This window comes from Amblyomma mixtum, chromosome 2, assembly GCF_055824585.1.
Source record: "Amblyomma mixtum isolate Tamu chromosome 2, ASM5582458v1, whole genome shotgun sequence".
Lineage (NCBI taxonomy): Eukaryota > Metazoa > Arthropoda > Arachnida > Ixodida > Ixodidae > Amblyomma > Amblyomma mixtum.
Window position 1 is genome coordinate 256,572,528 of NC_143013.1, and position 27,752 is coordinate 256,600,279.

Below are 27,752 nucleotides of genomic sequence, written 5' to 3' on the forward strand. Positions count from 1 at the left end.
GGCGAAGCTTAAGCGTCATTAATTAGCAGTTAATTAGTATTCAGGCAGTAATCAGTAATTAACCATTAATTAGTGATTTGTCATCACTTAGTAATTATATGTGACACCACCAGTGCCACAGAAACAGCGAAGGTGGTGCGGAAAACGCTTCCGCCTCTTCCCACTTTAGACAGTCAAAGTGCCCCCTGAATTTTTATATATGCACTTCGCATTTCCCCAATTCCATTACGCTGCTGATACATACCGCTGCAGTTCCAGTTGACTGTGTACCATGGGGGCAAAACTGAAAGACACCCACTGACAGACACTTCAAGTTGCGGTCCGTGCCACTCTGCGTGGGGGGGGCCACCTGACAAAACACTTCTTTTGTCGAGACCGGCGCAGTGGGCCTGTTTCGCCACTCTAAGTGCTTTGTGAGGTGGCGCCCCTAAGCAGAGTGGCACGGGCCGGAACTTGAAGGGGGGGAATTGGGTGTCTGTCAGTTTTTCCCCCGATGGTACATTTATTATGGAATCGTATAGAAATCAGCCGAATAGCGCTTGACTACAGTCTGCTCTTCCCACAGCAACGTCTTACGTACACTTAGTATGCCGCAGCAAGAAAGTATTAGCTACGTAAAATCCTTCGAATATATGTAACAGTGTGATCTCTGGGCTATTTTCGCTTTTGTGGCCAATGTGATCGCTTTCCAATGGCGACCACGCCCCGCCCTGCGCTCATCAGGCCTAACGAAAGTAAATGTGAAGGAAAGAGTGTTGGGCGAGTTGGTTCGTACTTGACATAGATACAACAACGCCTATGAATGCTGAAATGAACGGCGGCGCAACAAGGACACTAACAAGAGAGGGTACTCCACATGCGCACCACATGCGAGGGGACACCACATGTGATGTCCCCTCTCTTGTTAGTGTCCTTGTTGCGCCGCCGTTCATTTCATCATGCACCAACTCGCCCCTCAGGCCATTATTCCTATGAATGCAAACGAGGAAAGGGCTAGAGTGCCGAGCGCTGTGTTGACGCCGTGTTGCCTTTGGCTTTTATTCATGCGTCGTCATTTGCGCATTTACAACTACGTCAAAGAAGCAAACCGGGGAGGCATGTCCGCTACTGTACCGACAGTCGGGACAACGAAGACTGCTGTTGTCTGCACAGCTGGATGCACGGTCTGCTTGACGGCCTCGCCCGTGTCCGAGTTAGTCACTACGGCCTCCACCGTGACTGCCTGCCCCTCCTGTCTTGAGAGACGCTGTACCGCCATAGGGTCGGGGTCAGACACCACCGCCACTAAGTCGCCAGCATCTGCAGAATGCGGGAAGGGAGGTTTAATACTATGTTTTGTGAACGGTGCACTGAAGAGGAATCTGAACTGGTCTTTTTACCGCGGGAACCCGATCTACACCTTCCGAGCATTTTTAGAAACTCTGAATTATTGTTCTGTGCGGCCGATTTCCGAAATCTAATTACCAAAATTTGAAACTCAACCGCAGACTGTAGGAGGAGTCATCTAACGCGTGGACAGCCTTTCGCTTTTATTTTTTTTTTGTTTAGGTTTCCGTGAACAAATAGACCCAGTCAGAGGCTACATAGCCGGAAATTAGGCCCACGGAAATAGAAATATGCGTGGACTATTTGCTTTCGCCGATCTCTACGTATTGCTCTGCCGATGGCAAAGCGGCAAACCGCCACGGGATGGTTGAAAGGTTGGCTGACTCCTCCTACCGTCTGCGGTTGGGTTCATAAAAAGGCGGGAGCCGGTACGTTTAATCTGATTTAAATTATGGAAATCGGCCGAACAGGACAATAATTCGAAGTTTCTAAGTATGCTCGGAACATGTAGATCGAGTTCCCGCGGTAAAAACACGAGTTCAGATTCTCTACAGTGCACGTTTAGGAGCTCGGCTAACCTATAGGGGGAAGAAAAATTCTGGCTCGTGCTAGATGGTTTGTGCTTCTATACCGTGAAAGAACTGCACAAAAAGATAGCGCCCGCGTATTTACAGTGCCGTTGTTATCATAAATGCGACTTTACTTCATTCTTTCTTTAAGCACAGCTGATTCTAAATTATGCCACAGCTGCGTCTGTCAAAGGATTTGTTAGTACTGAAGTGGAAATTTGTGCTGGCTTCATTAAATATTTATGCGAAAATGGGCGGCTGTTTACATGCGACAGATATCAGCGCTGGGAGGTCATTTATGCCATCGGCGATATCGAAAATGTTTCTAGAACACAAAATATTCAGAATCATTTTCGCACTTAATATCAAAAAGGGCGCTAAAATACCCGCTTAACATAGCCTAATTAATGCAGAAAGTGGCACAAGCAGGCACTCGGTTATATGAGGCCCCAGAAAAAAAAAAGCAGCAGCATCTCTAAATTTCGTCAGGGCTTTAGCGCTTACACCGTGTGTTTTGAAATTCGCTTCTAAGCCACGGCAGTGGAAAATTGAAAAAACGAAACGAGAAATCAAAGGAAGGTTACCACAGTGTAACGCGAGGTTCAGCCACTGCTGGTAGCGTTGGTGAAAGTAATATTGATTGTTCATTATTATTTGCCTTCTCTGTTAGAGTGTGCGGGACGTCGCTATGCTGCCGCTCATGACGTCAGCGTGTTCCGACCACTCAGCATGAGCGTCTCTGTTACGTCAAGCGTGACGTCACCGCAGAATGAGCAATCAGCGTGGCTAGTCACACCAACAAGAATGCTTGCACCTCATAACTGGGAAAGTGCCCTTAAGAGCTGTCGCTGGAAAACGCAACTTGCGAAATAGTGAATCAAAATTGTCAGTTGGAACTTTTCCGGAGTTTCGGGGCTCGAACCCGGCCGCGGCGGCCGTGTTTGACCGCGTTGGCAGTGAGCTTGACCGAAGGTAGGGAAGGGAAGAGTATAAGTGGGTGAGTGACGCTCAAACCCGCAAGGGGTACTCACCAGCAGCTGCAGAACCTACAGGCCCAGGAATGCCGTGTTGTTCCATGTCGGTTGAGGTCCCGCAGTCGATCGAGCGCCGCTGCCAAGAATAACGCGCCAGGGCGTGGCTGATTTTTCTTCTTCCCCCTCGTGCGCTGGTGCGCGCGCAACTGATGTTGAGGATCGGTTGTTAGGTTGATGCCCATGCCGATCGGTTGCCGTTTTTTAGATGGGCGTTGAAAACTAACTTCCCTTTTCTCTGCTCTTAAAACATTAATTTCCTATGGGACTGGTTTTGGGACACCCGTGAGAGTGGTATGCACACCGCTGAAAATCTGTAGCTATAAATGGGAAAGTGAGAAAGCCGGAGAAGGTACATCGTCTAGAAACTGGAGTTAAACAAGATTATTAAGAAATGCACATATAAAAGGCATTAACATATAGAAGGCATTAGACGGTTCGGGTAGGCATGAGCAGCATTCTAATCCAGCTGTCTTGCGATTAAGCACCGTTTATTTTTCAACATGTCCCATTACATCTTGCCCTTGTGAGAAGAAAAAATCGTGAAGCCTAGTTTTCTAAAAATGTGTTTCCGCAAACAGTCGTGGCATCTAGTAATAGTAGCGTTAACCTGTGGCTTCTCTTAAATTTCCAGAGACTTCTGCCACTGTGGTCCTACCATGAACCACTGGAACTGCGGTATAGCGTGACGAGGCTAGGTAAATTACTAGGAAAAGGTGGGCAGCAATGGTGCCGCAGAACAGAGCATTCTAGAGACCACTGGTAGAAACTTTGACCCTCCGTAGGTCTCAAGAAAATCTATTAAGACGATAATTACAGTGGTGAACAAAAGTAGAGCTCTGTTTATGATTGCAAACATGACGGAGAGAAGTTCCGACGTACAGTCGGGGACAAAAGTCTCCGGACCACGTGTTCCTCTAACGAAGTCGATAGCTCTGCTATTAGTCGGCGCCTGGAGACCACACTTGTGGAGGTAAAAGTTAAATTTTGGTTCTGACATCTCCACAAGTGCGGTCTCCAGCTGCTGTCTGATAGTAGAGCTATAAGCTTCGTTTGAGGAACACGTGGTCCGGAGACTTCTGTCCCCGACTGTACGTCGAATCTCCGGCATACTCCTGAACCTCTCGTACGTCACGTCGGGCTCCGCGCCGTTTAGAGTAAGAAACTCTCTTTACTCGCAACCACACCGAGTCGAGAAACTACCTTTCGTGCCGCACTTACAGGGGGACATGCTTTTACATGGGGACATCGCATTTGCACATTCTCGTACATCAGATTCACGTTTAGGAGTTATAGAATGCGTCGTGTACAAGTCAAGAGAAGGAAGTCGCTTCATCATGACAGAGCATTTCTTCATGCTCAGCCTCGAGAATATGAACGCCTGCTCGCTTCGGGCAAGCCGAAACTTTTCTGTTTCTATTACCTCAAGGCAAAGAAGATGTGTTGGATCAAGCGTAGCACAGGAGGTGTTGTTGTTTCATTCATTAAAGGGAGGCTGAGGAGAACTGTTTTCAATTATTGTTCTGAGTAAAAACTGATTCACTGGCTCTTTCCACTTCGGGAACGTTAGTCAGGCAGCAAAAGACGTGTTTATCTGAAAGGTAATTAGATTTAATAATCTTCTATCCATACGACTCGAACTCATGACGTCCATAGAGGATAGGATGGGTTTCCACCGTTTTCAAGTGAGTATGTGAGTAAACGTTTATTGAAGAGGATGGTGGTTGGAGCGAATATGAGTGGACCCTCAGTCCAGGGCTCCAGAGGCTTTGCTGACCTTCTGACAATGAGAAGGAGGGCTGCCTGGTCTTCGAGGCGAGCGCTGGCCAGCTGCACCTCCCACAGCTACATGGCCACATTACGCGGCTTTAGATGTGGGTTTTGGGGGACATATCCATGTGGTATGTGTTAGGGTTGGGGTGTCGCCGCACCATGCACATCAGTCTTCATAAAGTGTTGGGTGCTGGCGATGTGTAGGTTGGGATAGGTGTTTGTTTGATGACACCGTAGGGAAGCAGGGGTCTTCAGAGGAGAGGGAGGGATGAGGAAGAGGGTAGAGGTGCCCTTTAAGGCATTGAGTAACGAGCCGGGTTGCGACGTGGGAGGAGAGCAGCTATAGGTAGGAGGGGATGGCCGCGCTCGGTGAGGTGAATGGCACTCTAGCGCAGCTTGAGAGGTGTGCGTCTAAAATATAAGAGATATACACAGACAGAGTTCTGGGAGAGGTCTCTTTGTGATTAGAACAGTGTACCTTAACGCCCTGACAAGAAGCGAGCAGCTAACCGTGTAAGCGCAGAGGTTCTTACTTGCGGGCTCGGAACTGTAAGTTGGCAGAAGCCTGAGAACATCACGGTCAAGGACTTGTGAATAGACAGTAGACGAACTGTGACAGGGCCAAAAGGAGTCGCGGGCGAAGTGCCACGGTGCGCAGATCCGTTAGATGCGGGGCCATTACTTTCTTGCAAACAAGTGGTGAGAGATGCGTGGGGATTCCAGATCACTTTCGTTTATTTCCCAGCAGCCTGAGATCGTGTGCAGGCGGAGCGGAACGTCCATGTCCAGTTGGCTATGCCGATTGTTGTTGTTGACCTCTGCTGGAATGGCACGTACCCATGGTGGGAGAGGCCGGCTGTTCGATCGTTCAAATCACGAGTTTTCGTCCTCGCACACACGGCTGAGCTTCTTCGTCGGAGCCGCCGTTTCCGAGAGCTGCGCCGCCGGACCATCCCTTTTTCACAGTGTGAAATGGCGAACGGTGCGGGATGATGATGATGATGATGTCCTCAGGCTTAATAGCACATACCCACGGCGGCGGATTGGCCAGGGTGCATAGCGGATGATGATGATGTCCTATTATGAGCATTCGTCCTCTTCTTCTTTGCCACTCGTAATGTTTACAACAGCCGCGTCGGTGTGCAGAGACACAGTCTGCTCTGCTCGGCTATGTCCCGACCTTACACCTATATAAGCTTCCTTAGTACCCCATGCTATCACCGAGCAAATGGCAGAGTGTGAGCGCACTCATCATCCACTGTGCGGTAGGTGGCCAGTGATGGCTGCCAGTGGATTGCGGGACCCCCTTAGTAGTCACCCTAGTGCTCAGGTAAGGGCACGAAGGTCGGGGTCAGAAGGGCCCTCTGCGAAAGGTGCGATACCTCCGTGGAGGGTCAAATGCCAGTCGGCGTTCCAGCGCAATCCGCACAATTTTTTTTAGGAAATTTCGAGAGCACACCTCGAATGTATGCGACCCAGGTTGGCAGCATATGAAATGGAACACAATGGCTAATTGGCCGAATCCCATATACAGGTAAATTAATGGAGCCCAGGTAAAGCACGGTCATGCAGCCAATGTGTAGTCAAGGGGGCGGCTGTATAAATCAGTAGCTGGCATTTCTTTTGCTCAGAGGTGCATTTTAAAGAAGCGACGGCACATTAGGCACATCAATATGCCCCTATATATTTAAATTCTTGTCCCTGCGAATTTTGTTTATCTAGTCTGGTTCGCAAGAATAGCAGTAGAACGGACGTACCACGACACTGAACGGATGAATGTTAGAAGCGACGCCTTCAAACATGTAAAATTAACGGTTTTCGTTGGCTGGTTAACGCATGACATGTGGCAAGTCCAGGCTATTGTTAGTGCCATCTAGCAGAACTACTCCTGGCAGAAGATCAAATTGCAAGAGAAATGCGTTTTAAAAGCAGAAAGAGATAGCTGCTCACTTCGATTGCCTGGCGGCTCCCTATCAAGTGAATTAGGACGGCGACAGACCGTTCCGATTCTTGCTATTCTGGGCCTCTGTAACTTTAGTTACGTCGGGCAGGAGGGTGCCACTGGTTAGCAAATGGTCAACAATTAGCCACGTTATCACTCAAGCTATGACATTGCAGACCAACTAGTGAATTTTTCTCGCTCTTTTGAGATTTTTTTAATCTATAGCCCGTATGAACTTGCTAGTATGCAAGCGAAATATTCCAAGGGAAGTTATACCGTAACAGTTAATAAAATACTTAGCTGCGGACTTGGTGGCATGGAACAGAATCATACGTATGGAGTAATTCTACCTCATACCACAGGTGGCATTCAAAACTCTCTTTTTAGATGTTAAGGGCTGACCGCACCGTGACATACCCACGCTGTGTTAGCGATTCGGGTGCCTTGGACTTTCTGCTGCCATCAAGACGACAGATTTGACCGCTGCGGAATCGCTTCGGCTTGAACGATGCGTCAAAGAGCACCATCTATATGAATGCACGAGTCAGGTCATTCAACCTCGCTTGATCCAAGTCAGACCCAAGATGTCTTTATTCGTACGTGGTAAAAAACTATTTGCCCCTCTCCGAGCAATCGGGGCCTTGCTTCTGGTGATAATCGTCGTGGATGAAACTTGCACGGGTGTGAGGAAGGCCGGAAGGCACCATAGTAGGAGTCACTGTGGAAGAAGGCATGGGTTGCAGAAAAGGTGGGCAAGAGTTCGAAGCGCCCACGCATAGCTCCTGTCGAACCCTGAGGAGAGGGAGAGTCGGTAATCAGGACAACATAGCAACAGCCTGGAGAGCGGAAGTCCGAGAACACATTCGTATCGCATAGCCGGGCGTTTGCCAGATGAGACAGCATTCTTCAAATAGGCGCAGAGTGTAGGGGCCAGTGAGAAGAAAGAAACCATAGCCAAGAGACTGCATTGAAGTTGGCTGAATACATTATCAACGTTCAAGTGGCAGCCCAGTAGAGTTAGGACTGTGTCCTTGGCGTTAAAGTGCGGCAAATTCAGCCGCTGGGAAAGGGACAGGCGCTGACATGGATAGCGCAGATAACAGAAATGGCGCTATGGCTCTTACTTGCTAGCTCAGAAGTGTAGCTTGGCGGGTATACTGTGGGAACATCGAGGTCAAGGTCTTTTCGGTGCACAGCAGCCAGACGGTGGAAGGGTGAAAAGGAGGCGTGGCCGAAGTGCCAGGTTGCAGAGATCCGGGAGTTGCGAGGCTGCGGGGGCTGGGTTCAGCGGTTGTGGCCATCGGCTCGTTGTAGAGGGAGATGGGTGGTGGTTGCAGATCGCTTCCGTTTACTGGAGCAGGCCCGGCGGCCTGAGATGGTGAGCTGGAGGAGCGGAGCGTCCGAGTCAAGATGGCTATGCCGATCGTTGTTGGACTCTGCTGGAATGGCACATATCCACTCTGGCAGGGGCTGGTTGCTCAACCGTTCGGATCATGAGCGTTAATGTTCGCGCTCATAGCTACGCTCCTTTGTCGGCGGCGTCTTTGCCGAGAGCGGCGCCGCCGGACAATCCCTTTTTTCACAGTGTGAAATGGCGAACGGTTGGTTGGTTGGTTGGCCTCAAGTGGAATGGCACATACCCACTACGGGGGAGTGGCCAAGACACAGGCGGTGAACTGTTGTAATGATGTTGGATGATTATCAGCCTTCGTCCTCTTCTTCTCCGCCGCTCGTAATTTTCACAACAGCCTTGCCGGTGTGCAGAGAAACCGTCTGCTCTGTTCTGCTACGTCCGGACCTTACACTTATATAAGGTCCCTTAGTACCCCATGCTCTTACCGGGCAAATGGCAGAGTGGTAACACACTCATCATCCACTGTGCGGTAGGTGGCCAGTAATGGCTGCCAGCGGATTGCGGGACCCCCTTAGTAGTCACCCTAGTGCTCAGGAAAGGGCACGAAGGTCGGGGTCAGAAGGGCCCTCTGCGAAAGGTGCGATACCTCCGTGGAGGGTCAAATGCCAGTCGGCGTTCCAGCGTGATCCGCACAATTTTTTTTTTTGAAATTTCGAGAGCACATCTCAAATATATGCGACCCAGGTTGGCAGCATATGAAATTGAAAACAATGGCTAATGGCAAAAATCTTATATACGGGCAAATTAACGGAGCCCAGGTGAAGCACGGTCATGCAGCCAATGTCTAGTCAAGGGGCGGCTGTATAAATCAGTAGCTGGCTTTCTTTAAAAAAGCGACGGCACATTAGGCAAGATATTTTCCAAGCTGAATGATGTTCAACAAATAATCCTTTTTTCAAAGAATACCCACCCTCCAGAACCAATAGTTACGAGAGCTGTTCAGAAATCGGTCCCTAATAATTTAATTAATTGCCCCTGCGAATTTCATTTGCCTAGTCAGGTCCGCAAGAATAGGAGTTGAACGGACCTACTATGGCACTGAATGAGAGAATGTTGAAAGCGACGCTTTCAAATATGTAAAATTAAGGAGTTTCGTTGGCTGGTTAGCGCATGACATGTGGCAAGTCCAGGTTATTGCTGTTACCATCTAGCAGAAGTACCCCTGGTAGAGGATTGAATTGCAAGAGAAATGTGTATCTCTTTCTTTCTTTTAGCAGAAAAAGATAGCTGCCGACTTCGATTGCCTGGCGGCTCGAGAACACGTGAATTAGGATGACGACAGACCGTTCAGATTCTTGCTATATTTCTTGTCCTCTATAAATTTAGCTACGTCGGGCAGGAGGGTGCCACTGGTTAGCAAATGGTCAATAATTAGCCACGTTATCATTCAAGGTATTGCACTGCAGGCCAACTGGTGAATTTTTCTCACTTTCGAGATTTTTCGATCTATAGCTCGCAATAACTTGCCATTAGGAAGCGAAATATTCCGTAACAGATAATAAAAGACTTAGCTGCAGACGTAGTGGCATGACACAAAATCATATGTATGGAGTAATTCTACCTTATGGCACCGGTGGAATTGAAAACTCCTTTTCACGGGCTGACCGCACCGTGACATACCCGCTCTGTGTTGGTGATTCAGATGGCTTGAACTTTGTGCTGCCATCACGGCAACAGATTAGACCGCTGTGGAATCGCGTCGGCTGGAACAATACCGTCAAGCAGCACCATCTCGATGAATGAATCAGCCTGCTAAGTCAACCTCGTTTGACCCAAGAAAGACCCAAGATAGCTTTATTCGCATGTGTTTCTCTTATGGTTGCATGTTCTGAGTTTCTACACAGACGAAATCATTGTCGTGTACACGAAAAGATATAAAATCTTGTCAACCATGATTGCTTTCACGCACATTTATTGCGATTTTGTTTAAAAGTCGTTCAGACCGATCATGTGTGAACGGACATCGATATTTGGCATCATAAAGACATGAACATGGACTTCTACCGATGATACTGAATTGTATACATAGAACCATCCGATATTTTCTACTTCAGACTGCTGCCCCTACACAGCGCTTAGGAGGCGCATGTCGCCTGACAAATGCGCTTTTTTGTGTTCACACTAAACCGAATAACAGCGGCTTCTTCTAGTGTCAACAAGTAAAGATGGAGTCCAAAACTGGAATCCGCTGCCCTCTTCACAGGTATTCGGCTTCGACACAGGTGCTACCTGTCTACTGAGTAGAACCGTTTGGCCCGGTCAGGCACTGGTAGCTCAGTAGGTTTGATTTGGTTTTATGGGGTTTAACGTCCAAAACTTACTCAGTATATGAGGGACGCCGTAGTGGAGGGACCCGAGATCCGGTAATTTCGATTACTTAGAGCTCTTTAACATGCACTGATATCGCAAAGTATACAGGCCTCTGGAATTTGGTCTCCATCGCAATGCGACCACCGGGGAAGGGATCGAACCCTTGTATTAAGGGTCAGTAGCTGAGCGTCATAACCACTGAGGAACCACGGCGGTTTTTAAAAGCCGGAGAGGGAGTTCGCGCCTCTTTCTAGAAAGGTACCCGTATTGGAGGGTATACTTGAGCTTCGGATATTTCAGTGGTGGCACGTTTCTAATTGTACAGTTTAGGCCTTCAAAGAAATACGCACTACACCTCAACTCGCCTGGTGTATTCACATTTCCTGCTCACGTTTCACGCTCAGCAGTCTGCTCACGGGCCTGTCTCCTCACTATTGCATGCCATCATGAATGCATGCTGCCTTCTTTGCCTTGTTTGAATCCTGCAGTGATTGAAAGAACTGCACTTTCTTACACAGAGGAAATACGTATGTTATTGTAGCAGGAGGACCTCATCCATCCATTGCCTGCACGGCATTTAAATAAGTTCATGTCGAATTGAACGAACAAGGAATAATTCCCATTACTCTCGTCGGAGCTCACAGGGGGCGGTGTTTTGGTTGCATCAGCGTGCAACAGTGAATTACTTAGTTATGTGCCAGGGTACGGATATCATACATTTTCTATGCATGATAACACTCCGAAAACACTCCGTAGTTATGTATGTTAATTTGATCGGTATGATTGTGTTCTTGTGAGACCTTATGTCTCATGTATTCATGTGTTGGTGTTCCATGCGTGTTGCCGTTTGTGGAAGCGGGAGAGTACATGCTGTATATGTAGGTTTGGTTCTGGTTTCAAATTAGTCGATGGTTTTGTGGCTTGCCTTCCTACGTGTGTAGATTCTAAATGGCTATTAAACATCGTGCGACTAAAGGCTATAGAGGACGGTGTCCTCGACAAGTAAAGTTTGTTCATCGTTACCATTCTATCATAGAGCATTTTCTCCGCTCTTTCAGAGCTTTCATCGCATCTCAGTTGTGAAGTGCCGTCATTGGATGCAAGGTAGAGAAAAGAAGATCGTGCGGCATGCGCGAATAATCAAAATAGTTTGAGACGCGCGTGACTGGAGGATAGAAAAACCATATGCGGTTCTCCGAGCAATCAAAGCCTTGTGTCTGGTGATAATCGTCGTGGATGAAACTTGCACGGGCGGAAGAAGGCCGGAAGGCACCAAAGTAGGAGTCACTGTGGAAGAAGACATGGGTTGCAGAAAAGGCGGGAAAGAGTTCGAAGCGTCCACGCATAGCTCCTGTTTTACCTTGAGGAGAGGGAGAGTCGGTAATCAGGACCCTGTGGTGTTGCATGAATACCCCGGCAAGGCCCGCAACGGGCCGCTGAAGGACACGACTCAGTTCCGAGCGGAACAAAAGCGGGCTTGCGCGCGTTCCCCACGGTTTTATTCACACAGCAAACAAAGTCATTGTTGTTAGACCAGATTTACAAATCAGCTAAGTGAATTGTGTGTCGACCCAAGAGGGCGCCACACAACATCGTCTCCCCCTAGGAAATAATGTTAAGATATTGCGAAAAATACTGCTCTCTTAACATGTGCCGCGAGACAGCAAACATTCTACAATGGTCATCAAACAGAAACTATCCGATTTTATGGCTGTGCTATTTCTGTTATGACGTGTTGAAGGCACAAAAATGTCTTATTTCAGTAGTCATTACACATGGCAAAAGAAAGCACACACATTATACAGTGACTATGGGCACGACTTGTCAGCTGCTTGACATATGAGACAGTGTTTGATGCATTACTCTACCTGTCTATCAAGCTGTGGCCACCAGTAGCGTTCTCTTAGCAGTTCTTTTGTGCGGACTATGCCCGGATGTGATTCATGGGCCAACTGTAGGAAAGTGGGACGAAGTACTTCAGGAATTACCACGCGATCTGCTCGCATTAGTAGACCATCTACAAAGGATAATTCCTCTTGGATGTGAAAGAATGGCACAAGATCAACTGACAGAGCCTTCTTGTGCAACCAGCCCTTGCTGAGCTGACTGATGACCTTTTGCAGGGTAACGTCAGAAGCTGTTGAATTTTGTACAGTTGCCTTGTCGACTACTGGTGTTACCAGAGAAACGATTTCTTCCTCCTGATTGTCAGAATTTTCTGCGACGGGCAGCCTGGACAAGGCGTCTGCCACGTAATTTTGTGTGCCCTTGCAGTACTCTACTTGGAAATTGTAGTTCAGCAACCGAGCTGTCCAGCGAGAGATGCGTAGTGGTCGGCGACCCGAATCGCCGGCGGAAAGCAAAGCAACCAATGCCTGATGATCGGTTCTGAGTGTAAAACGTCTACCCCACAGATATACATGCCACTTTTCGCAAGCAAACAAACAGGCTAGTGCCTCACGTTCACCAACTGAGTATTTTCTCTCAGCCGGCGACAGATCGCGTGACGCAAAAGCAATGGTATGAAGGTGCGACCCTTCTTTCTGCTGTAGTACAGCTCCCAAGCCAACGTCTGAGGCGTCAGTGGTGACTACGACAGGTATTTCCGGGTTGAACATTTGCACAACAGGTTTGCATGCCAAACGCGCCTTAACTTGATCAAAACTATTCTGAGCTTCCACCGTCCATTCAAATGATTGACCTTGTCGGAGCATTTTCCGCAACGGTTCCACTAAATCTGCATAATGATGCAGGAACTTGGCGTAGTAGCCAGCTAGACCTAGGAATGATTGCAGCGACTTGACGTTCGTAGGGGAAGGTGCGTTAACTATAGCTTTGATTTTCGATCCTATGGGAGAAATACCCTGGGCCGACAGGTTGTGCCCCAAGAATGTGAGTTCCCTTACTGCAAAAACACATTTCTGATTCAATTTCATTCTTGTTGTGGAAATGCGAGACAGCACTTCCTTCAAGTTGCGATCGTGCTCCGGCTTGGTCCGTCCCCACACCAAAATGTCATCTAAATAGCACACTACGCCCATACAGCCTTTCAACACGTGTGACATAAGCTTTTGAACTGTAGCCGGAGCAGAAGCTAAACCCAAACAGACTCTTTTAAATCTAAATAGTCCTTCATGGGATATGAACGTTGTCAACCCACGACTTGTTTCCGTGAGTCCCACTTGATGGTATGCTGAAGCCAACTTCAGCTTTGAGAACCACGTAGCTCCTGCGAGCAACTGCAAGAGTTCCTCCGTGTGCGGAAGTGGGTAGCCGTCGACGACAATAGCTTTGTTGGGCTCCCGCAAGTCCACACACAGGCCAAGTGAGCCATCCTTCTTTTTCACGACGACCAGCGGAGACACCCACTCCGATGCGTCGCCGCGTTCGATGATGTCCTCGCGCTCCAGGCGCGCGAGCTCGTCGGAGACTTGTTGTCGCAGTGCTAGCGGAAGGCGTCTCAGCTTCGCACTGACGGGAGGAACATCTGGTCGGCGGTTGATTTGATGGACGTAGTCCTTGACAAAACCGAGCTCACTCGAAAACAAGGCTTCAAATCCTGGCGGTGTGTCCTCCGGAACCTCGAACGGATAACAAGTGGCTTGGAGACAAGTGAGGGGTGACCCCATCACGTTGATGTGCAGTTTCTGAATGGCGTCAAGGCCCAGCAACGAAGATCCTTGTCGAGTGACATGAAAAGTTACCGATGCTTGAGTATCGTTGTACTGTATGTCAGCTTCGAAGGTGCCCAGTGTGGGAATCAACTTGCCGGAGTAGTCTCGGAGAGCCAGGGTTGACGACGAGAAAGTGTAGAAGCGTGCAAAATATTTCCGAAAATCGGCATTGTTGACAAGAGAAACGGCAGCCCCAGTGTCGACAAGTAGAGGAACTGGGTTTCCTTTAAACGTTACGGTAGCTATTATCTCTTTCTTATTTTGTGGCAATTCTATGCCCAGAATATGCGGAGAATTCAGGATGTGTACTTCCTCCACGGTAGAGGCCGGCGCCTGCGACGCGCGAAGTGTCGCGGACTGATGCTGTGAGCGACAGACTAGAGCGAAGTGTCCAATTTTTCTACAATTGTTGCAACGACGATTGCGGGCTGGGCAGTTTCTTGCGTTTGCATTATGTTTCGGAGAGCCACAACGATAGCAAGACGGTTGACGACTCCCTTCCTGGCTTTCTCGCTCGAACTCCGGGCGCCTTCTTCCATCTTGGCTGCTTCTACCTCTTTCCTCGGTTCCGGGGACGCCACGGTGGAAACCCGACGCTGTGTAATTGCGCCATCCGCCTTCTTGCTCACGAGCACGAGCGGGCGCTCGAAATCCTGAAGTTGCTTGACGAATGCATCCCTGTTCGATCGTCGGATTTTCCGTTACAGGTTCGTCGACGCGATAAACCGGCGTTCCCCCATAAGCTGCATTTGCTTGCTGTACGGCTTCTAAAGCTTTGCATTTTTCTTGTCTTGGCCAGCGTAAGCGTTCGGCCAGCGTTCAGAAAACGTTCGCGCAACGCTGGGTTTGGGACGCCTTCGATGATCTGATCTCGGACGCGCTCGTCGAACGCCGAGCCAAATTCGCACGTCAACGCAAGTTGTTTAACTGCCGCTACATACTGGGTAAATGGCTCACCGGGCAATTGAAGTCTCCGGAAAAAACGGTGTCTCTCAACGATGAAATTCGTTGTGTCTGCAAACAGCAGGTCCAAGCTCCCGACTAACTGTGTGTATTCGTCTGTGGTCGTCGCTTCCGTGGCAGGCTCCAGCGGCGTCTGCGGAAGTGCTTCAGCCGTTATGCCGGCGACTGCGGACGCTTGCCTAGTTTCTTTATTGTTGAAATGCTGGCGCTGTCCCTCCGCTCCGAGCAGCGTGAGGAGTGCCGCTTTCCGCTCCGGTGCCCAGTCGCTACCACCGGCCGACAGGAGGTAAGCCTCGAAAAGTTTGAACCAACGCTTTCACGGCACTGCAGGCGAACCGGGCGCAGACAAAAACGGCGCGGGAGCGAGGCCTGACGCCATGCTGACACAAAGTCTCTAAAGTTGCAGGAGAAGGGGGAGCGGGGCAGCAAAACACAGGCCAGTCGAAGCAAATGGTACGATAGTCGGGGCAAGCGTACAAACGTCACTTACTTTGATCCCATCCTCGTCGCCAAAATGTGGTGTTGCATGAACACCCCGGCAAGGCCCGCAACGGGCCGCTGAAGGACACGACTCAGTTCCGAGCGGAACAAAAGCCGGCTTGCGCCCGTTCCCCACGGTTTTATTCACACAGAAAACAAAGTCATTGTTGTTAGACCAGATTTACAAATCAGCTAAGTGAATTATGTGTCGACCCAAGAGGGCGCCACACAACAGACCCCATAGCAACAACCAGGAGAGTGGGAGTCAGAGAATATATTCGTAATGCATAGCCCGGCGGTTGCCAGATGAGATAGCATTCTTCAAATAGGCGCAGAGTGTAGGGGCTTGTAGAAGGAAGAAAACCATTGCCAAGAGTCTGCATTGAGGCTGGCTGAATTCATTATCAACATTGAAGTGGCAGCCCAGTAGCGCTAGGATTGCGTCCTTGGCGTTAAAGTGTGGCAAGTTCAGCAGCTGGGAAAGGGACAGGCGCTGACATGGATAGCGCAGATAACAGTAAAGGCACGATGCTATTACTTGCTAGCTCAGAAGTGTAGCTTGGCGAGTACTGTGGGAACATCCAGGTCAAGGTCTTTTCGGTGCACAACAGCCAGACGGTGGCAGGGTGAAAACAAGGAGTGGCGGAAGTGCCATGGTGCGCAGATCCGGGAGTTGCGAGGCTGCGGGGGCTGGGTTCAGCGGTTGTGGTCATCACCTTGTTGCAGTCTTGTGGTGGGAGATGGGCGGTGGCTGCAGATCATTTCCGTTTGCTGGAGAAGGCCCGGCGGCCTCAGACGATGAGCCGGCGGAGAGAAACATCTGCGTCAAGAAGGCTATGCCGATCGTTGTTGCTGTTGACTTCCGCTGGAATGCCACATACCCACTCTAGGGGACGCCGGTTGTTCTACCGTTCGGATCATGAGCCCTAGTACTCGCCCTCATAGCTATGCTCCTTTCTCGGCGGAGCCGATGCCGATAGCCGCACCGCCAGGCTATCACTTTTCACATTGTGAAAAGGCGAACGGTTGGGATGATCTTTTCTTCTTCTACTTCATCCTCTTTACAATGGTTGGTTGGTTGGTTGGCCTCGAGTAGAATGGCACATACCCACTACGGGGGAGTGGCCAAGACACAGGCGGTGAACTGTTGGAATGATTAGGAGCTTTAGAGGAAAAGGAGAATTAATAGGGTATAGGCTGACAGATTGGACGACGCAACGAAAGGGGTCCTGTTAGCTGGGAGATCGAAGATGGGAGGACGGCATAATGTGCAGATTTGACAATGGAATGATTATCAACCTTCATCCTCTTCTTCTCCGTCACTCGTAATGTTTAAAACAGCCACGCCGGTGTGCAGAGACATGGTCTGCTCTGTTGTGCTACGTACAGACCTTACACCTATATAAGGTCCCTTAGTACCCCATGCTCTCACCGGGCAAATGGCAGAGTGTGAACACACTCATCATCCACTGTGCGGTAGGTGGCCAGTGATGGCTGCCAGTGGATTGCGGGACCCCTTTAGTAGTCCCCCTAGTGCTCAGGAAAGGGCACGAAGGTCGGGGTCAGAAGGGCCCTCTGCGAAAGGTGCGATACCTCCGTGGAGGGTCAAATGCCAGTCGGCGTTCCAGCGCAATCCGCACAATTTTTTTAAGGAAATTTCGAGAGCACATTTCAAACGTATGCGACCCAGGTTGGCAGCATATGAAATTGAACACAATAGCTAATGGCAAAAATCCATATAGAGGTAAATTAATGGAGCCCAGGTAAAGCACGGCCATGCAGCCAATGTGTAGTCATGGAGGCGGCTGTATAAATAAGCAGCTGGCATTTATTTTGCTCAGAGGTGCATTTCAAAGAAGCGACGGCACATTAGGCCAGATATTTCACAAGCTGATTGATGTTCAACAAATACATTTTTCAAACAATACCCACCCTCCCGAACCAATAAATGCGAGAGCTGTTCATAAATATGCCCCTAATAATTTGACTTATTGTCCCTGCGAATTTTGTTCGCCTAGTCCAATTCGCAAGAATAGGAGAAGAACGGACGTACTACGACACTGAACGGAGGAATGTTAGAAGCGACGCCTTCAAACATGTAAAATTAACGGTTTTCGTTGGCTGGTTAACGCACACATGTGGCAAGTCCTGTCTATTGTTAGTACTTTGTTGCAAAACTACCCCTGGCAGACGATCGAATTGCAAGAGAAATGTGTTTTAAATGCAGAAAGAGATATCTGCCTACTTCGACTGCCCGGCGGCTCCAGATCAAGTGAATCATGACGGCGACAGACCGTTCCGATTCTTGCTATTCTGAGCCTCTATAACTTTATTTACGTCAGGCGGGAGGGTGCCACTGGTTAGCAAATGGTCAACAATTCGCCACGTTATCACTCAAGCAACGACACTGCAGACCAACTGGTGAATTTTTCGCACTCTTTTGAGATTTTAAAAAATATATAGCCCGTATTAACTTGCCATTATGGAAGCGAAATATTCGAAGGGAAGTTATTCCGTAGCAGATAATAAAAGACTTGGCTGTGGACTTGGTGGCATGGAACAGAATCATATGTATGGAGTGATTCCACCTCATGCCACCGGTGGCATTGAAAACTCTCTCCTTAGATGTTAGGGGCTGATCACACCGTGACATACCCACGCTCTGTTGGGGATTCAGGTGGCTTGGACTTTCTGCTGCCATCAAGACGACAGATTTGACCGCTGCGGAATCGTTTCGGCTTGAACGATAGCGTCAAAGAGCACCGTCTATATGAATGCATCAGTCAGGTCATTCAACCTCGCTTGATCCAAGTCAGATCCAAGATGTCTTTATTCGTACGTGGTCTTCATTCGTACGTGGTAAAAAACCATTTGCCCCTCTCCGAGCAATCGGGGCCTTGTGTCTGGTGATAATCGTCGTGGATGAAACTTGCACGGGTGTGAGGGAGGTCGGAAGGCACCAAAGTAGGAGTCACTGTGGAAGAAGACGTGGGTTGCAGAAAAGGTTGGCAAGAGTTCGAAGCGCCTACCTGCTGTACCTTGAGGAGAGGGAGAGTCAGGGATCAGGACCACATCGCAACAGCCTGGAGAGCAGGAGTCAGATAATATATTGGTATCACGTAGCCCAGCGGTTTCCGAATGCGAGGTGTAGAGGAAACACGAATGCTATTACTTGCGGGTTCGGACGTGTAGGTGGGCACCCACGATGTGAACGTTGCCATTAAGGCCTTGTGGATGCGGAGTAGTGAGTCTGTGCCAGGGCCACAAGGAGGCGTGGACGAAGTCCGCCTGTCGGTGAGCCGGCGCAGCGGAGCGTCCACGTCTAGCTGGCTACGCCAGATGTTGTTCTCTTGCCCTCTGTTGGAATGGCACATACCCAGCGTCCATGTACAGCTGGCTATGCCGATCGTCGTTGTTGTTGACTTCTGTTGGCATGGCATATTGTACCGACAGTGGGAGAGGCCGGATGTTCGATCGGTGAAATCACGAGTTTTCATTCTCGCACTCATGGCTATGCTTCTTCGTAGGCGCCGCCGTTGCCGAGACCTGCGCTGCCAGACCATCACTTCTCCACAGTGCGAAATGGCGAACGGTTGTTGTTGTTGTTGTTGTTCACCTGATGGGATGGCGCATACCCACAGAGGGGGATCGGCCAAGAAGAGGGGAGCATAGAGAGTTTTTGAGATTTTTTGCTTGTTTGTTTAGTTTTGTTTTCTGGGGAAAAATAAATAGATAAATGAAGTAATAAATAGAAATAGCAGAATGCTGGGGAAAAGAATCTTTATGAGAAAGCAGAAAGACTAAAAAGAAACAGGGCAAGCATAACGCACGCAGGAGCTGGACTCAGCAAGATCTCTAGCAGAGGGAGTTGATTAAGAAATAAATGAATGAAAAAAAAAATAATAATAATAATAGTAACGGTGGATAGAAAAAAAAAAGTAATGATGAGTAAAAAATTAAATAAATAAATGAAGAATAAAATATTAGCAAGGTAACCGTTTAGATTCCAGTAAAAAATTTTGAATGGCGGTAAAAACAGACCTGTGGCTGTAACCGAGAATGGTGGCCCCAAATGACAATATGATCGGGCTGCTCAAACTAAGGCCAAGCTGTTGCAGTGGTTGCTCTAAATATCGACGTCTCATCATGGTGAAGCGTCGACAAAACAACAAAAAATGGTCTATTGATTCTTGTTCACCACAGAATGCGCAGACGGGAGAAAGCGCCAAACCAGACCTGTGCAAATAAAAATTTAAGGGGGGGATCCGGCAGCGCAGCCTAGTTAGAGAGACTTCAAGCTGTCGCGAATGGCATGATTTCCTGCTCCACGGATACTGAAGATGCAGGAAATCATCAGATCTTAAAATTGATCCTGATGTCATGCCTAACAAAATGCTTCTCCGAAACCTCGCTGCTGTGATGTACGCTGTAGCCGGGAGAATAGGTAGCACGGGGCCATTGAGGGACGCTTTTGCCAGGCTATCAGCCACTTCATTGACTGTCACACCGCTATGACCCGGTACCCATATCATATGTAAAAGGCTCAAATGGGGAGGAAGTAATGATAAGAAGGTGTTGAGGATTGGAGAATCCGTAGCTGAGGCAAGGGACAAGCACAAAGAAAAGGAGTCAGTAATGACAGCCACTGCGGAGAAAGAAGGGTCTAGTTTCCGAAGAGCAAGCACCACCGCCAGAAACTCCGCTTGGAAAATTGGGGTGAAATCCGGAAGACGCACAGAAAAAGACCAATCCAGAAGCGGGCAATATATTCCCACTCCTGCCTTTTCATCACATTGGGAGGCGTCAGTAGCAATCATTATGGAAACAGGTAGGCTTTTTAAATGGTCTTCTAATAATCCATTTAAAATGCTTGATGGTAAATGCTTTGCATTCTTCGGGAAAATGTCATCATAGACAATTTTCACGGCAGGCCCACTCTTCTGTGTCGGAAGTATGTCAGACAGGAGTACATTTAACGGGTGAAGTAAAGATTGTACCAGTACTACCTGCGGTGTATGAAATCGAGGCCAGTGGATTCCAAAAAAGAAGGTCGGCTGGCAACAAAACACAGACGAGGAACGGTGGAAACTTGAGTCATATATCGTGAGGTACGTCTGAACAGTGAGAAATTTAAATCTAGATACTAAAGGTGGAATTCGAGCTTCAAGGTAAAGCACGTCGTTGGCTACAAATTTAGGGAGGCCAAGGCACAATCGTAGAGCTTCCCGCTCTAAAAGAACAAGCGGGCGAATTTTGTAAGCAGCTGAACCAGAAAACAGCACTGATCCAAATTCTAACATTGGTCGGACGTACATAACATAAATCATTAAAAGTGCATCTCTCCGCATTCCAGACCGGGGATTGCTTAATCTACGCAACATGCCCACAGCACGAGTGCCTTTCGCTGCAACATGGTCAATGTGAGAGCGCCATGTGAGCTTGTCGTCATAAATGACACCAAGATATTTTAAAGACTGAACTTGGGGAATAATTTGTTGCTTGTAAGTTAGAGAAAGAGCAACAGGATCTTGGAGTCGGAAAACAAGGGTAGCGCATTTGCTAACATTTAAAGTGAGTCGTAGGCCACCCAACCAACTCTCAAGCAAGTTCAGGTAAGATTGCAGACGCACGTAAAGAGATTGAATGTCAGGAGCAGCCGAGAAAAAAGCAATGTCGTCCGCATAGACGTACGTGCGAATTTCGTGATGACTGGGAATTGAGCTCAGTAGAATGTTGAAGAGTATGGGTGAAAGGATTGCCCCCTGAGGAACACCTCTAGTTTGTTTATACCATCCAGAGTTGACACCATGGAGTGTACAATAAAACTGCCTCTTATCTAGGAACGCCGAGAGCCAAGCAATTATGTAGTGTGGAAACTGCAGAGTCTGCAGTCTTTGCAATAATATGGTGTGTTCCACACTGTCGTAAGCTTTGGCTACATCTAATGTAACCAAAGCAGCATGCATTTTTTGACGCCGCGCAAGGAGGATTCGACTTTCGAGGTCAACATGGGCATTCCATATTGAACATTTACGACGGAAACCGATTTGACAGTGACTGAGGATATTTTCACTATCCACAAACTCCGAAATACGTAGGAGCAAGACCCTTTCAATTAATTTAACCACATTGGATGTCAATGAAATAGGTCTAATATTTTCCAGAGAATAGCCGCCGCCATTATTTTTAGGTAAAGGAATCACTTTGGCGAGTTTCCATTCAGGAGGAATCCAAGCATGATTGATGGAATCATTTACTAGCTGTAATAAAGAGTTAGGATACTCCTCAAAGAGGATCTTTATCATTTTTGAAGTTACCCTATCAGGTCCAGGAGCAGCTGATGGTAACCTCAGCACTATAGGCGAAAGTTCTGAGAGGGTAACCTGAGGGACAAGCTTAATCTGATCCACTGACGCTAAACACACGGAGTGCAAAGGTAGAGCAGACGAGAAACGCTTCTCTAATCCTTTGGCAATGGTTTCAATGGTGTCTGTTGCTTCTTGCGGAGTCAAGACACATGAGGGAAAATTACCTGGGGCCGGTACCTTTTTCCGCGAGTGTAAAAATCTGAAAAGTGCACGTCGGTTTCCTGATTTCGTCAGGAAATCGAAACGCTCAGATTCATAATCGTCTTTAGCGCGCGAAACCGTGCGTTTAAAGGTGGCTGCAATAAACTTATAATCATGCCAATTTTTCGGGCACTGATTGTGGAGGAGCTTCTTCCATGCAGCCTTTCTGCGTCTGTAGTCCCGCGTACAGTCTGCATTCCACCACCTTGTTGAATTGGTCCCTTTTGATGTACGCACCAGGAATTCGGACTTTTTGCGGCATTCCTCAATAGCCAAGCAAATGTCTTTTGAATTATGATCGTCTTCAGAACTTAACGCTGACGCAAGAGAAGAGCGCAAAGTAACCTGGAACTGGTTATAATTAATATATGATCTCAACTGTGAAGACGCTGGAGTTAAGCGGCAGTTAACCTCAAAAATAATAGGTATGTGATCACTAGATGTACCACAACCAACTGTCGACCAATTCAGAACAGGAACACAAGGGCTGGAGAAAGTTAAATCTAATACAGATACGGTTTGAGCCCGAAGAAAGGTCGCCAAACCTGAATTCATGCACATAAGGTTGTTATCTGTAACCCAATCCCAAAGGCGTTTGCCACAGGGATCTGTCTTATATCCCCACGATACATGGTGCGAATTGAAGTCGCCTGCCAACAGAACTGACTTCTGGCAATTGACTAGTAGAAGATCTAGAGGCCTTGAATCCTGCACACCATTAGGAAAATAAGCATTAACTAATGAGAAGGGATAGCACCCAGGAATTACAAAGTCTAAAGCCATCATCTCACAGTCTAGAGAAGAGAACTGGAAAACAATTTTGGCCCTGTGACAAAATTTTGAAGAAACCAGAATGAGCAACCCCCCTCCTCTTGACTGGCGATCTTGGCGAAATGAGGAATAATTTTGTAAATGGAAATGTTTTTCAGGTGAAAGCCAGGTTTCTTGCAAAATGATTATGTCTGGATTAAGTTGTGATGAAAGGTAAAGTAAATCTGTTGAAGCTGAAATGAGTGATCGACAGTTCCACTGGAGTATTCGTAACACCCCTATGGTGGCGCAATCTGAGCAGCAGCAACTGCCTGCTGCAAAATATTTTCCTTTGGCTTAGAGCCCAGCTGTTGTTTCTTCGATTTCGGATTTTGAGGAGAAGACGGGTTAGACATATGGGAGCCACTGCGTTTGAGGACTCGCGTATCTGTATCCATCATCTCTGCAACATGAGTGACTGGGACATCATTCGAAACGCCGGAGCTAATAATAGGAGCATCAGGACTAACTGGTTCCTGGGGTAGCGATATGACCGGTAATGAAGGTTGAGAAAGCAACGATGGCAAACGTGTCATCTGTGAAGATATTGCAGATTGCATGGCCTGAGTAATCTGCGTAGCGAGAGCGTTTGAGATGCTCTCTGTGACAGTTGATACAATCTTTTCAATCATTTTCGTCATTGAGGCTTCTACAGCAGTCACTATGGCCTGCGAGACAGATGCATCGAGGGCGACACCTGAGCGGGCTGCCACACCCGCATAGCCGTGCGCTCTTTCTTTAATTTCAATTATGGCTTCACGCCGCGAACAGCGTTTGCGGTCAATTAACTCAACAATTTGAGATTCCTGAGCCCGAGAAGGGCAATCCAGGGAATTTGCAGCGTGATCACCCCCGCAAAGGCAACACTTAACCTCCTGTTCGGTGCATGCAGTCGATGCATGGTCATTGCCGCAATTGCAACATCGCAAGGTGGACTTGCAACCACCAGCACTATGTCCATATCGCCAGCAGTTGTTACATTGCAGTGGCTTTGATGGAAGGGGATCGACCCGGAAGATCAGTGGCCATGCTTTAATTTCTGACGGGCAGGAAGTACCAGCAAAAGTGGCAATGACTGATTCGGTTGGTATGCGCACGTTATTCACTTCCCGGCTACATCTGTACACAGCAACAACGCCTGCCGCTGAGAGAAGGTCAAGGGTCTCCACCGGAGACATACAGGAGTCGACGCCACGGACTAGACCTTTTGTGCAGGCGAGATGGGAAGCAATAAAGCTGTTAACCGGAATAGATCCAAAGGATGCGCAGTTTAGAAGATCCTTTACGCAGGATAGGTCTTGGGAACGGCACAGTATCCCGCCGCGTCCAAACTGCCTCACCTCAGAAATTTCCTCATATAGGGACGTGGCTGCCTGGAGAGCAGCTCGAACAGACCCTGGGTTGGACATTTTGATGGCACCACCATCCTTCGGCACCAGCGCCACAGGAATGCTGCGGACGCCTGTGCGTTGAAAAGCCTCCAGAGGCATCTCATTAGGCGATAGGGAAGCCGACCAGGGGGAGCTCCCCCGGCCGGCAGACTGCGTAGACATCAACTCAGTTAAGCGAACTGCGTGCGTTATCTACACAAGACAAAATGCGCAAAGGCGCAGGGGGAAAAACAAAAACAGGACAAGCCACCCAATACTTAGCCGATCCGCCTTGCGCTCCCAACGGTGTGGGATGATTATCAGCCTTCGTCCTCTTCTTCTCCGCCACTCGTAATATTTACAACAGCCGCGCCGGTGTGCAGAGAAACGGTCTGCTCTGTTCTGCTACGTGCGGACCTTACACCTACATAAGGTCCCTTAGTACCCCATGCTCTCACCGGGCAAATGGCAGAGTGGTAGCACACTCATCATCCACTGTGCGGTAGGTGGCCAGTGATGGCTGCCAGTGGATTGCGGGACCCCCTTAGTAGTCACCCTAGTGCTCAGGAAAGGGCACGAAGGTCGGGGTCAGAAGGGCCCTCTGCGAAAGGTGCGATACCTCCGTGGAGGGTCAAATGCCAGTCGGCGTTCCAGCGCAATCCGCACAATTTTTTTTTAGGAAATTCTGAGAACACATATCGGATGTATGCGACCCAGGTTGGCAGCATGTGGAATTCAACGCAATGGCTAAAGGCAAAACCAACACAAAGCGGACGTCCGTCACATGAATCGCCAACGCAGCGCCGTGGCCGAACACTGTGAAGGGTGTGACCACCCAATTGACTTCGACAGCACCATTGTATTGGAAACGGAAGCTAACCCACGCAGGAGGCTTCTACTCGAGTCGTGGCACATACAGCAAACACGAGAGAATGTTAATCGTTCCCTGGGGACTCTCCCCTCATCCTACGTCCATGGGCTGCGGCCATTGACCCGCAGGTCCTCCACACAGGGGCTTAAAAAGCCAAGCTGCGCTCGCCCGTAGTCACACCGTGAAGAAGGGGCCGAGCCGGTCCCGAAACGTCGTGTTTTTCCTGTATTTTACTTGGTTGGCGTCACTTACCTTCTCCTAACAAAAAATTTCAGGGTCGTGATTTTTGCTCTAACTTCGGTTCCATCACTTTTTAAGACGTTGGTCTCGTTGATAGAGCGTGTAGTAAGCACACGACAATATTAATTAAATAATAAATAATCTTTACCATATACCGCCACATTCCTGGAAACTCTCGTGGCGCCGTCTCCCGGCCGAACTGCCTTAACTGGTATTCTGGCTAGCCTTAGCCATGGTGGCGGGCAGTGCTTCTTCTTCGTCGTCTCTTCTGTGTGGTGCCCTCGGGAGTCCGCTGCTGCCTGGCGCTTCACAGTATAACGTGTCCTGGCCGGTCCCGCGTGTTCGCCAAATGCAGCCGGTACAGCCAGCGATGACAGCGCCGCCCACCGGCAGGTAGCAGCCACATTAAGGCTGGTTATAAATATTCATTCAGAACGGCGGCTTGACATCGCCGCTATGGCGCAGTGGATTAGAGGCACGTGTTGCGTATGGAGGGTCGGCCGTTCGACTCCGCTCTCTGTACTGTAATTTTATTGTTTTTTTAATTTCATTTTTTTCCATTTTTTCCCTTTTAGGTCGCAAATCGTGATGCTTAGTGGCATATAACGCCATTTAAGAGGATTTATTATCCCTTTTAGGTAAGCCGTTGTGACAATCTTCAGTCACCGTGATCAATTCACCGTGGTTTCAAGCCTTGGCTGTACAGGCTGCATTTGGCGAATACGCGGCCGTCCCGACTGTCTAGCCGTGACAATATTGTATTAAGTGAAGGTTAACCAACGATTAAGTAATTTAATCAGAATAAATTACCGACGAAGAAGTGAAGTAATTCACTCATTGAACTAATTAATTTATTCAATCAATAAATGAATCACAAAAATTATTAAATGCTGATTTAATGGAATTTATTTTACTTGTTCTTTATTTAAATTATAACTAACTAAATCATAGTTTCGATAAAATAATTATATATGAAAGAAATTTCTAATTTACGCAATTAATTACTTTGATCAGTTAGTTTTAAACGTATCCATTTAATCATTTAACAAGTTATTTTTCATTCATGTTAACTACATAATTTAATCAACTCGGGTTCTGCAGAATTAAGAGATTTTGATAGTTGCCTTGTATGCTGCGCTAATTGCCAAGGCTTAAAGAAACGGTAAGGAGAAACATACCCAAGAATTCTGAACGAAATCATTTTTGAACGCAAAAGAGTTCATGAGCACCAGTTTTTCATATGCTGTAAAATACCACTACAACGATCAATACATCAGCAGATCTGCCATCGGCAGTATTAAATTTTTTCGCTATTAATGTTTCTGCTGCCGTCAAAAGCATTCCCCATTGGTTTTCGATGGCAATCTTAACTTCTCCATGCGAGCGATGGAAACACTAGAAAAGAAAAACTTTGCTACATGTCGGAACTATGAACAGTTACCTTCAGTATTTCTATACCAGTACCTGATAGTTTCCTAATATTCAAAACTTTTGTACAAGGGCACGTCGAAGTGGCCTCAACAGATAGGCTACCGTGTTATAATCACACAAATGTACCTTTCGCAGCAAACGGACCTTTCTGAAGCGAGAAAAGAGAAACAATGTAATACAGGTGTGGACATCAGTCAACTTCGATAGTAGCTGCGATGTGTCGACACCGATATCGGGAACAAATTCCAGAGGCTAGGATTTACGGCCATTCTCTTCGAAACGGTGGCAACCAATCTGCCTAGGTGTAGACGTCCCAATTAGGATTCGAGGGGGAGAAAATTTTTAAATTTAATTTTATCACTCATAAATTCGTAATTTCTTATCGTGCAAACCTCAAGAAACCCAGAACGAGCCGGATAATCTATTTTACTTCAAAACAACCATTTCATGCAGTTGTCTTCGGTGTCCCTTTAAAAGTTAGCCTTATTACATTTATACGTGCCATGAAAAACATACATTTTATCTCAAGTGTACAGCCCAAGAGGTTTTTTTCTCTGTCACGCAGTGCGGCTCCTTATGTGTCGCCAATGTTCCAGATATCACGAAAGATACAGAGAATCTCGTCCTTTCCCTGCTGAGCTTAGGACTTCAAGGCTTTTAAAACGTCATCATTGCGTGGCTTAGAACGAAACCCCTTTATATTTCTTGCAAAAGCTGTAGCATGTATGGTAGTCTGTATAGCTGTATAGCATAAATGTATAGTTGACTAAATTGTCATATCTCAAAAAGTGTAAAACTCTCGGATACCTACGTCTTCAAAGTTCTGTTGTAATATCACGCTTGTTTAAAGTTCAATAAGCCTCATTTAAAATCGGGCATAGTTGACTCGCGCAGCGTAGGGTAGGAAATAATTGCGCAGCGATTATTTCGAAGAGTTCAGAGATGTTGCGGATAGCTTCAAAACATATTTTGAATTCTT

General features: G+C 47.8%; 1 protein-coding gene across 1 annotated transcript in view; it reads right to left on the reverse strand.

Moving 5' to 3' along the window:
* The window catches only part of LOC149363640 (uncharacterized), a 30,354-nt gene extending 5,856 nt beyond the window's left edge, over nucleotides 1–24,498 (reverse strand). The window contains exons 1-4 of the mRNA XM_089568581.1: nucleotides 24,202–24,498; nucleotides 23,577–23,667; nucleotides 22,015–23,136; nucleotides 1,114–1,299 (exon numbers count right to left, since the gene is read on the reverse strand). Coding sequence (XP_089424707.1) covers nucleotides 1,114–1,299; nucleotides 22,015–23,136; nucleotides 23,577–23,667; nucleotides 24,202–24,414 — 1,612 coding nt within the window. The 5' untranslated portion in view covers nucleotides 24,415–24,498. The remainder of the gene's footprint in view (nucleotides 1–1,113; nucleotides 1,300–22,014; nucleotides 23,137–23,576; nucleotides 23,668–24,201) is intronic.
* Nucleotides 24,499–27,752: the final 3,254 nt, after the last annotated feature.